Source organism: Anolis carolinensis, unplaced genomic scaffold, assembly GCF_035594765.1.
Source record: "Anolis carolinensis isolate JA03-04 unplaced genomic scaffold, rAnoCar3.1.pri scaffold_11, whole genome shotgun sequence".
Classification (NCBI taxonomy): Eukaryota; Metazoa; Chordata; class Lepidosauria; order Squamata; family Dactyloidae; genus Anolis; species Anolis carolinensis.
The window spans coordinates 6339619-6352098 of NW_026943822.1; the positions used below are offsets into that span (position 1 = coordinate 6339619).

Below are 12480 nucleotides of genomic sequence, written 5' to 3' on the forward strand. Positions count from 1 at the left end.
GACTAAGAGGTTGTTGGTTCGAAGCCTGGGTCGAGGTTAAGCTCCCAACCATTAATAGCGTACCTTGCTGTCCACTTAAGCAGCTCGAAAACAAATGTGCCTGTAAGTAGAGAATTCTAGATACCGCATAATGCGGGAGGCTAATTTAACTTAATTTATGACACCATAAAACTGCCAACGGCATGCGAAGAACATGAAGTATTACCATCAAAAAGGATTTGGTGTCACAAATGGACGATGAAGCAGCAGCTCCCCCTGAGGCCGGAATCGAGCATACCTTCATGAAGCTGGAAAATGTTAACATTGCCTCTACTGTCTGTCTGTATATGTGGTATGTCTTTATAATGGCATTGAATGCTGCTCTGTTCTGTCCTGTCTGTCCAAATGGCATTGAATGTTTGCCTTGTATGTGTACTGTGATCCACTCTGAGTCCCCTTGGGGAGATAGGGCAGAATATAAATAAAGTATTATTACTATTATTATTATTATTATTATTATTATTATCAGGTATCCAGGGATCTATCTCTCTCTCACCTCACCCTTCACAGCCGCTGGCTCCAGCGCTCTGCTGATGCGACAGCCCAGCACAGGTGTGCAAGGCGAGTCTGACATGGCAATGCTTTCCAGCTTGTTGAACATTTCAGATTCTGTCCCATTGCTCCACACCCGCTGGCGTACCACATCCCACTTCTTCTTTTGAGACCTGCAAGAGAAAGACCTTGAGAGCAGAGCCGGATGTCCTGCAAGATGCATGGCGTGGCCGGTGGCACAGAAGGCAGTCCCAAGGGGCATGGCCTCCAACAGCTCTATTTACCTCAGGCCAAGGACTAGAAAGGACTCCGCCCTACCAAGCAAAAATACGAAGCCTGGCAGATCTTTAGGAGGCTTGATCCGTAGTGATGTCGAACTTTTTTAAAACCCATAATTAAACAAATAAAAAGCAATACCGTGTTTCATTGCATCACCACGATGTAATAGTTGCACCCCCATTTTTTTAGATGGAAAAAATGGTATTTTTGCGTTCCTTACATAATAGTCACAGCGCCATTTGGTGCTGGATCGTCCCTCCTCATTCTGTCTCTGAGGTTTAAAAAAAGCAAACTGGAGAATTCAAAGACAGAATAAAAGTGCAATGAAATGCGGGATGCTGCTGCCTTCAAGTTCACTCAAAAAACATGATTGTATGGCTCTGCTTGCAGTTGTGCACCTTTTACTGCTGCGCAAATTAGGTCTTTGCACTGTCATAAAGTTTTGATTGACTGAAGTTATGACAACCTTATAGGTTTCTCTTGGCAAGAATTATTCAAAAGAGATTTTTTTCCCCATTTTATCTTTTTTTCTATTTTTTCTTTCTTTTTACCATATATATATTTTATATTTTCCCCCTTTTTATTTTTTATTTTTCTTTTTCTCTTATCTCATTTCCTACTTTCTATAAACAATTAGTGTTCTCCCACTTTCGATGTGAAAATTCTATTACTTGCGAATTCACACTTTTTTTATCTTCAAACATAAAATTTCCAATAAAATATTTTTAAAAAACCAAACAAACATTTATTACAAAAATGTATCCCAAACTTCCATAATAAAGGTGTAACTTTAAAAAAAGGGAAAAAAAATTGCCGTTAAGGCTGAGAGAGTGTGATTAGTGAATCCCAGTCACCAACAGTCCAAGATTCAAGCCTTACACCATACCAGTTCTTAAAAGACAAAAGAAGCAGCAGAAACAACCTATTCCAAGATGAAGACAACTATTAAAACAGTCTGTATAAGGACTGAAGTAGTCCCGGAATTATTTTTGTAAAGGGTAGTATCTTCTGATCCCTGAAATTCAAGCTGGTGCCTGGCAAGTCTCTAGGAAGGGCACCCCACAATCCCTGGGAGAGGGGGGCACTGCATAACAGGGCCTGGAGTTATGGCATCTTGACAACTAGCAAAGCGCAACATTTTTTTCTGAAGTTACCACTGAAAAGGGGCAGGTGGGACAGCTCTCCTGCAAACTGCACACTGGCAAGGGAGGAAAAGGATAGATATAATATGGTGGTGTGTCTTCAGATTACTACTGTTTCTAACTTTGACCAACTTCAGACTATTTCCACGGACCTTTATACTTGCACATGTAGATGTGTGGACAATACTCAGGGAATGCCTTGGACACTGCCAGGACTTTGGCAACATTATACAAAAATATCTTGTGATGAAGTATTTAGAAGGATTTGACAAAGGAGTTGACTCAAGCTTGTTTTAATATATCTATCTATGCACATAATAAAAGTGAAAATGTGTATGTATGTATGTGGCAGGGGTGTCCGCTCACAAAGAGAACCTCTGGCCTCCACAAACAGGCTCGAATTCCCAGTGCTGAGGAGCCACCAAGTCACTCTCTCCAAGGACATTGCAGGTTACAGCGAGCACATCCCAGGTTCCTTTCTCTCTTCATTTGCATGACCCCGCCCACAGCTTTTCCCTTAAACCTTCCCTACCCTTTACTATGGCAAAAAGAGGAATTGATCAGCAACTGAACATACTGGAGAGAGAGGTTTCAGGAGAATTCACCATGATTTATAGGAGTTGTACGGACTGGGATGTATACTTCACCTGCAGTCTAAGAGCACTCTGAACTCCACCAATGATGGACATGGAATTACCTTGGCACAGACCTACCATGGCCAAATTTGCATAGTGGTGGGGTTTGGGGGTGATTGACCTTGACATCCAGGAGTTAATAGTTCACCCATATTCAGAGAACATTGAACCCATCTGATGACGGATCTGGACCACACAAATTCAACATAGCCAACTGGTGGACTTTGGAAGTGATTGACCTTTATCTCTGGGAGTTAGAGTTCACATGTATTCCGTTAGCCCTCTAAACGCCACCAATGACGGATCAGGACCAAATTGGCACACAGACCCAATGCTACCAACTGGAGGTGATTGACCTTAGCACCAGAGAGTTATAGTTCACCCATATTCAGAGAACACTGAACCCAGCAGATAACAGATCTGGACCAAACTTGGCACACAGACCCAACATGGCCAGCTGTGAATACTGGCAGGCTTTGAGAGCGATTGACCTTGGCACCAGAGAGTTATAGTTCACCCATATTCAGAGAACACTGAACCCAGCAGATAATGGATCTGGACTAAATTTGGCACACAGACCCAACATGGTCAACTGTGAATACTGGGGGAGTTTTGGGAGGGTTGACCCAAGATTTTTGGGAATTGTAGTTCACCCACATCCTTGAATGCTCCTATTTTCTAATGGGAGTATTCATAAAAGACAAAAGCAAAGACGGAGTTCTTTTCTAAGACATAGTGTAACGTATGACGAAAATGATATGACCACACATTCAAAAACAAACAGGGCCCTTTTCAAATAACCCGGGCATCGCTGGGTCCCCACGCTAGATATTATCAGTAAAAGAACTAGTGGAGAATCCAGGAGAAAAAGGGGCGCCTCTGCTTACCGTTTCCCCACTTCTCTGTGTATCTTCCGCACATCTTGCAGGGACACAGAGCCATTCTCTGCCCTGTCCACGGGGATGCCCAGCTCCTTCACCAGCCATTCTCCTTCCTCAGACAGGTGGCACCTAAATGAATGGGACATTTAAGAAAGGGTCCCGAAGGAGCAACAAAAACCTCAAGGTAAAACCATTTGCCCAGCACAAACTGGAGCCAAGAGACACAATATAGGAAAGTGCTCAGAGTTGGCTTCCTAGGATGAGTTGTGGGACAACCACGATTCCTGAGAACTTTAATCTGTGTTTGGAAGCAGTGATGAGTTGGCTGCGAGCAAGTAGACTAAAAGTGAATCCCGCAAAAACTGAGATACTCTGGCCCGGCCAGCCACCAGAGTTAATCCAGTCACTGCCTGATTTCGATGGGGAAGTTCTGGTTCCGTCTGCTACTGTTAAAAGCTTTGGGGTTGTGTTGGACTCATCGCTGACAATGGAGGCCCAGATCACTGCCATAAGCAAGCAGGCCTTTTTTCATCTTCGCCAGGCAAGGAAATTGGCATCCTACCTTTCGACAGAAGCATTGGCAACAGTAATCCATGCAACAGTCACCACTAGGTTGGATTATTGTAACGCCTTATACGCCGGCCTTCCGAAGACAAAAACCCAGAAGATCCGAATGGTCCAAAATGCGGCGGCCAGGCTGCTAGCAGGATCATCTATAAGATCCCATATTACACCGATTCTGAAACAACTGCATTGACTACCAATAGAACATTGGATCTCTTACAAGATACTGGTCCTGACATTTAGAGCTCGAAATGGCCAAGGACCATTATATCTTAGGGACCGCCTCATTCCTTTCTTCCATCAGTGGTCACCTCAATCCTCCCAGGAAAATCTCCTATACGTCCCGGGCCCTAGGGAGGTACGCCTGGAAGCCACAAGGCGCAGAGCCTTTTCGGCCGATGCTCCAATTCTGTGGAACTCATTGCCTCCATATCTTAGAGCAGGGGTCCCCAAACTAAGGCCCGGGGGCCGGATGCGGTCCTCCAAGGTCATTTACCTGGCCCCGCCAGTAATGTAATATTTTTAAATCATTTTAAATAATATATTGTATTTCCATATAATATTGATAATAATATTATATTATAATATAATATTAATAATAATACCATATAATAATATTAATTATATGTTATATATTACATATAACATTACAGTATAGTGGTATCATTCAATATATAATGCTAATATTGTGCTATGCTAATAATATAATATATTGTATGTACATATAGCTGCTCTGAGTCCCCTTCAGGGTGAGAAGGGTGGGATATAAATGTAATAAATAAATGTAGTAAATGAATGAATAAATAAATAATTTTAGACTTAGGCTTGCCCAAAGTCTGAAATGACTTGAAGGCACACAACAACAATCCTAATTCACTTGACTATCTCATTGGCCAGAAGCAGGCCCACACTTCCCATTGAAATCCTGATAGGTTTATGCTGGTTACAATTGTTTTCATTTTAAAATATTGTAATGTTCTTTCATTGTTGTTGTTGTTGTTTTGCACTACAAATAAGACATGTGCAGTGTGCATAGGAATTTGTTCATTTTTTCCCCTCCAAATGATAATTCGGCCCCTCCACAGTCTGAAGGATTGTGGACTGGCCCTCTGCTTTGAAAGTTTGAGGACCTCTGTCTTAGAGCAAAGTCGGAGTTGTGACCTTTTGGAAAAGCACTCAAGACTTGGCTGTTTGGTTGTGCATTTAAGTAAATCAGATCTAATTTGCCAAATAGTCGCTGTTGAATGTTTTTATGTTGAATGTTTTTTATATTGTGGAATGATATTTTAAATTGTAAGTCACTCAGAGCACTTTGGTGAAGAGCGACTAATTAAGAAATAAAGTGAAGTGAAGTGAAGTGAATACAGTAACATGCTTTTGGAAGGGGATGTTTTCCCTACAAGCCAGAAATAATGAGCCCTCTTCCCGAGGAAGACTTACCTCCGGATCCCCTTTGTGGCAGCGTACATTTGGCGCGCCTTCTCGCTGGCCTGCTGCTCGGTAAGGCGGTGGTTGAACTGCATGAGAAGGCGCTCCGCAAAGGGCTGTCCGGCCCCATAGATGCGCCCGTAGTTGAACACTTTGGCGTGCTCCCGGCTGATCCCCACCGTGGAGGCCGTCTTGCTGTGCAGGTCTGTGCCGCTGCTCTTCTTCCCCTGAAGAGTCATCCAGCCAAAAGCGGTGCAGCCTTGGAGCAAATGAGGAAACAACAACGGAGAGGCCTGAGTATATCTCTGCAGCAGAGGTGTGGGAAGCGGCTGAAATCCATTTGGTAATTCATTTCAGAGACTCGGGTGACTCTGTTTCGTAAATATCCAGAGGGGTCTCATTTCATAATCCAAATCTCCGAAGCTTTGTAATTGTTTCGTTAAGATTTTTTTTCATTGGTGGCAATGGGGAGAATTTCGAGGCTTGTTTCTCAGTCATTTTTAGGGCTATTGGGATGAAATTTGGCACACCTGTAGGCAACATTTATGACTATAAGCCTCCCTAGTTTCAGAACATTTCATTCATCCACTGGTTTTTTGGATTTTAAAAATATTACATTTTTTTAAAAATCTACAACTTAAATTAAAAAAAAAAAACTGAAACTTGGGCCGGGCTGTGGCGCAGGCTGGTGAGCAGCCAGCTGCAATAAATCACTCTGACCATGAGGTCATGAGTTCGAGCCCAGTCCATGGCAGGGTGAGCACCCGTCAATTAAAAAATAAAATAAATAGCCCCTGCTCGTTGCTGACCTAGCAACCCGAAAGATAGTTGCATCTATCAAGTAGGAAATTAAGGAACCACTTATAAAGTGGGGAGGCTAATTTAACTAATTTACAACTCCATAAAAAAATCATCCAGCCGACATTGGAATGAGGAAGTGCCGTCACAGTGGATGATGAAGCAGCTGCTGCCCCTGTGGCTGGAATCGAACATCCCCTCAGGAGAAGGTTAAATTGCCTCTGCGTCTGTCTCTGTCTCGGTTCTATGTGTATATGGGCATTGACTGTTTGCCTTATATGTATATAATGTGATCTGCCCTGAGTCCCCTTCGGGGTGATAAAGAAGGGCGGAATATAAATACTGTAAATAAAATAAATAAATACAAGAAGTGTCTGCTTGAATTTCCGCACAAGGAGACAACATCCGCAGAGAATCAATCCTGCAAAATTTCAGAATGATTCATTCATCTACTGATTTTTAGGAATGTTAAAAAGGTTTTTTCAAAAAACAGCTTGAAGTGCTCCGAAACAACAAATCATGACTAATCTCTCCGAAACATTTTGGAGGCTTCTATTTCATTTTGTAATGCTTTGGAAGGGTCCCGTTCCGGTTAGTAATTCGGAGATTTGTATTAACAAATCGTACAAATGTCCGAATTACGAAACGTACCTCCGATGCTTTGCACAGCCCGACTCTGTAGATCTGCAGTGCAGGAAAACCACAACCATGGTTGCTTATGTTGGTAGAAAAAGGAAGAAAAAGGAGGCGATAGGGCCATTGCAAGGAGAAGATGGGGTGATGGCGACAGGGGACAGGGAAAAGGCAGAACTACTTAATGCCTTCTTTGCCTCGGTCTTCTCACAAAAAGAAAGCCATCTTCAACCTCAGCAACACGGAATGGACGAAGGATTGGGGGAAATCCAACCCCAAATAGGGAAACAAGTTGTCCAGGAACACTTGGCCTCTCTAAACGAATTCAAGTCCCCAGGGCCAGATCAGCTACACCCAAGAGTACTGAAGGAACTAGCGGAAGTTATTTCAGAACCACTGGCAATTATCTTCGAGAGTTCTTGGAGAACGGGAGAAGTCCCAGCAGATTGGAGGAGGGCGAATGTGGTCCCTATCTTCAAGAAGGGAAAAAAGAACGACCCAAACAATTACCGTCCGGTCAGCCTCACATCAATACCAGGCAAAATTCTGGAAAAGATCATTAAGGAAGTGGTCTGCGAACACTTAGAAACAAATGCGGTCATTGCTAATAGTCAACACGGATTTACCAAAAACAAGTCATGCCAGACTAATCTGATCTCTTTTTTCGATAGAGTTACGAGTTGGGTCGATACAGGGAATGCTGTGGATGTAGCGTACCTGGATTTCAGTAAGGCCTTCGACAAAGTCCCCCACGACCTTCTGGCAAACAAACTAGTAAAATGTGGGCTAGACAAAACTACGGTTAGATGGATCTGTAATTGGCTAAGTGAACGAACCCAAAGGGTGATTCTCACCAATGCGTCGTCTTCATCTTGGAAAGAAGTCACGAGTGGAGTGCCACAAGCAGGGCTCCGTCCTGGGCCCGGTTCTGTTCAACATCTTTATTAACGACTTAGACGAAGGGTTAGAAGGCACGATGATCAAGTTTGCAGACGACACAAAACTGGGAGGGATAGCTAACACTCCAGAAGACAGGAGCAGAATTCAAAACGATCTTGACAGACTAGAGAGATGGGCCAAAACTAACAAAATGAAGTTCAACAGGGACAAATGCAAGATACTTCACTTTGGCAGAAAAAATGGAAATCAAAGATACAGAATGGGGGACGATGCCTGACTTGACAGCAGTGTGTGCGAAAAAGACCTTGGAGTACTCGTGGACAACAAGTTAAACATGAGCCAACAATGTGATGCGGCTGCTAAAAAAGCCAATGGGATTCTGGCCTGCATCAATAGGGGAATAGCGTCTAGATCCAGGGAAGTTATGCTCCCCTCTATTCTGCCTTGGTCAGACCACACCTGGAATACTGTGTCCAATTTTGGGCACCACAGTTGAAGGGAGACGTTGACAAGCTGGAAAGCGTCCAGAGGAGGGCGACTAAAATGATTAAGGGTCTGGAGAACAAGCCCTATGAGGAGCGGCTTAAAGAGCTGGGCATGTTTAGCCTGCAGAAGAGAAGGCTGAGAGGAGACATGATAGCCATGTACAAATATGTGAGGGGAAGTCATAGGGAAGAGGGAGCAAGCTTGTTTTCTGCTGCCCTGCAGACTAGGACACGGAACAATGGCTTCAAACTACAGGAAAGGAGATTCCACCTGAACATCAGGAAGAACTTCCTCACTGTGAGAAGGGCTGTTCGACAGTGGAACTCTCTCCCCGGGGCCATGGTGGAGGCTCCTTCCTTGGAGGCTTTTAAGCAGAGGCTGGATGGCCATCTGTCGGGGGTGCTTTGAATGCGATTTCCTGCTTCTTAGCAGGGGGTTGGACTAGATGGCCCATGTGGTCTCTTCCAACTCTACTATTCTATGATTCTATGATTCTATGGTGACCAGATTCAGTCAACACACACTGCTTCAACCTTTTTTTCAACAAAAAAAGTGTCCATCCCTTCTGCCTAAAAGAAGCATCAGCTGAAATTTCACAATCCAGAAAGCTGGTTCTCCATGAGTCAAACATTGCTGTGCTAGTGCCTTGCAGTCATGGCTCCTTTGAAGTCATGCCATGTTGTGTTATGGGCTACAGAGTGACACAGAAGCTTTAGAGGAAATCATTTATCCAAAATAATTGGCTGGGAGAAAGCAATAACAAAGCTTCTACACCCAGGACAGATAAGCTTGAGTCAACTGGACCTTTTAATGATACCTGGTGGCGTAGCGGGTTAAACCGCTGAGCTGCTGAACTTTCTGACTAAAAGATTGGCGGTTCGAATCCGGGGAACAGGGTGAGCTCCCACTGTTAGCTCCAGCTTCTGCCAACCTAGCAGTTTGAAAACATGCCAATGTGAGTAGATCAATATGTACTGCTCCAGTGGGAAGGTAACTGAGAGTCTGTGATGTCTCATGGGCCTCAGAGTTCTAACCCTAGCGCCATCATGGACAATGATGACAACATGGGGTTTTTGCCGCCTGAGCAGGAGATGGAGTCTTTCCAGATGCCTCCTGTTGTTGACACTTCTTGCCCAGAGCCCATTAAAATGGACCTTTAACAAGTTTTTCCCAGCGCCTCTCCTCCCTTCCCGAGAAAAGAGTCCTATGCTGCTAGTCAGGGTCAAAAAGAACAAACAAGAAAAAGTGCTAGATTAGCAGCCAGGCAGAATGTTAATTAGCTAAGTTCTCCTGGGAATTTGCAGGGAGGATCGCAGCTGCAGGAAGATGTGTTTCGCTTCTCTTTCCCTTGGGAAAGGAAGCTCTGGACACCTGCTCTGCAAGAAGATAGGTCTTCCTTAAAAGTTCCCCGCACCGAGAAATCCGTGCGGAGTCAACAGATCAGCTTCAGGATTAACTTCGGTTCCAGCCTAATGTGGACTGCGTTTTAAGTCTGCAACTCCAGTATCCTTGCCTTGCCTTGTCAAGTTTTCATGAACTATCTCGTCATGTTTCCAGCCTTGGATTTTGTCTCAAGTATCTAGCCTTGTCTTCAGTTCTTGCTTTGGACTTACTTTGAACCTTAGAAACACTTTGGATGCTTCCCCACTCTACGGCCTGGAAGTAGAGTGTGTTTCGGTTTTGGGATTACAACTTTGAACTCTAATATTATATATTGGACAATATATTTCTGGACTATATTTGACCTTCTCTGAAAGGTCTATTGCTGGATTACATTTTCTACTTGTTTTTATTCTACTATAATATTTCTATAATAAAGATATTAGATTGTATTTGGTCTCCGTGTTTGGTTCTTAGTGCTCCGCTGCCTGGGCGTGACAGAGTCGGACACGACTACACTTCATGTCAGGGGAAAACATTTATCTTTACCATATGAGAACAAAGGGCAGATATGCATGTCTGATGAACCGATGAACAATTCAGACTCTTGCTGGAAATGTAAACAAGCAACAGGATCATTTTTCCACAAGTGTTTAATGCCAGTGCTAATGCTTTTTGCTTTTGCTTTTTGCTGTGTTTCTTTGCCAAGTACTTTTGCATTTTTATATCACCATTTGTTCAGATTTTTTAAATATATACAGTAGAGTCTCGCTTATCCAAGCTAAACGGGCCGGCAGAAGCTTGGATAAGCGAATATCTTGGATAATAAGGAGGGATTAAGGAAAAGTCTATTAAACATCAAATTAGGTTATGATCTTACAAATTAAGCACCAAAACATGTTATACAACAAATTTGACAGAAAAAGTAGTTCAATGTGCAGTAATGTTATGTTGTAATTACTGTATTTATGAATTTAGCACCAAAATATCATGATATATTGAAAACATTGACTACAAAAATGAATTATCCAGAGGCTTGGATAAGCAAGGCTTGGATAAGTGAGACTCTACTGTATATAAATATGGACACTTTAGCTCTGTTTTTGGTTTTTTTTTCTCTCTCTCCCTTTTTGATCCTTTTTTTAATCTCAGTTTTCCTACTTTCTATACAATCAAATGTTCTCACTCTTTCGATGTTAATTTACTCTATCTTATAAGGTAAAACTTCAATTAAAAATATATTTTAAAAACCAACAGTTCAGATTATTCCCCCCACCCCCCACCCCGGAGTTTGCATGCAAGGCCTTTTATAAGGATGATACTGTTGTAATTGCTCAGTTGTCTTGTGACAACTACTTCTACTATTTGTTAACAAACTTCGGTCCTTCGTAGTTCAACTCCCACAATTCCCAACATCCTACCGCCTATTAGAAATGGTGAGAGCTGAAGTCCAAAAGACCATGGGAAAGGTTGGTTGGCCCATGCCTGCACTAAGGTGACAGGGGAGTCCCGGCACTCACCGTGCAGGCCAGCAAAATGGGCTTCCCCCAAGACCGCCGCTATCCAGAGCTCCTGGGAATCCACATCCGCTCCAACCAAGTGGTAGCCAGGGGGGGCCTGGACCATGGCCTTCAGCTCGCTGCCCACACGGTCGGCCTAGGAGACCACAGCCCTTTCCGTTAGACACACTTAACACTATTCCCTCCTATTCCAATTATGTGGTTTTCTCCCTGCTTACGGAGAAAATCAGTATTCCTGTTGAGGCACTCTGCTGCTATTCAAACATCTCAGAACATTCTGTTGACAAACATAAGTATGGTTTTTGAGCAGGATAATTCCCTGAATGCTTCAGGACATTTGGATTCTGGGTGCAAACTGTGCCAAAATCTCACTCATGCCTTATTATTATTATTATTATTAATAATAATAATAATAATAATAATAATAATAATAATAAGTTTATTTATATCCCACCTCCATCCCCCCCGAAGGGGACTCGGGGCAGCTTACAGCAAAATCAGATACAAAACAATGATAAAATAAAATATGAAACATCAAAGAACAATAATAAAAACCAATAATAATATATACACAGCAGCCGAAAAAACACAACACGGTATTAAAACATCGAATTAAAAACAATGAGGTTGCAATAGCGGATAAGCAAGGTGCACATTATTCTTCCCGTGGTGTTGGAAAAACCCAAATTTTGAACAGGGGAAATAATCGAAAATACTGAAAGTCTTCGACAACTGAAAATACTCTTTCTACTTTACTACTTTACATGCAACCAATAGCAAGATGAACTTCTAGAATATGACATTTTATTTAACCACCATGATTACACTACGTAACACGGTTTTTATTTCTGGGTTATCAGTGTCATTTCCTAATTGGTTCTATCATTAAAACCACGGAAAAGGTTTATTAAACTGTTGTGAGAGAGACATTATCCTGCAGCACATTTTGCGATCGTTTTTCAATGAATTATCTCATCAGGCCTCAACCAGTTCAACCTAGTTTGTGGCAGACACAAAACAAAGTTTCTGGAGGAGAACAACTACTTTCAAAGTAATTACTGCACAATCAAATAGGAAGTAACAAGGAACCAAGGCCGGGCTGTGCCGCAGCCGGTTAGTAGCCAACAGCAATAAATCACTGCTGACCAAAAGGTCATTGGTTCGAAGCCCGAGTCGGGATTAAGCTCCCACTGTTTATAGCCAGCTTGCAGCTGGAAAACAGTTGCAACTGTGAATAGAAAATCTAAGTACTGCTTAATGCGGGGAGGCTAATTTAACTTAATTTACGACACCATAAAACTGT

The 12480-nt window shown here is 42.7% G+C and overlaps 1 protein-coding gene across 4 annotated transcripts in view; it reads right to left on the reverse strand.

The window, feature by feature from the left end:
* polg (DNA polymerase gamma, catalytic subunit) overlaps positions 1 to 12480 on the reverse strand; it is a 45203-nt gene that overhangs the window by 4782 nt on the left and 27941 nt on the right. For 3 of the 4 annotated variants that reach the window (XM_008120173.3, XM_008120172.3, XM_003227051.4), the window contains exons 17-20: positions 11178 to 11313; positions 5473 to 5719; positions 3475 to 3597; positions 536 to 704 (exon numbers count right to left, since the gene is read on the reverse strand). In XM_008120173.3, the coding sequence (XP_008118380.1) occupies positions 536 to 704; positions 3475 to 3597; positions 5473 to 5719; positions 11178 to 11313 (675 nt within the window). The remainder of the gene's footprint in view (positions 1 to 535; positions 705 to 3474; positions 3598 to 5472; positions 5720 to 11177; positions 11314 to 12480) is intronic. The other variant, XR_010000983.1, reaches the window with a different exon arrangement.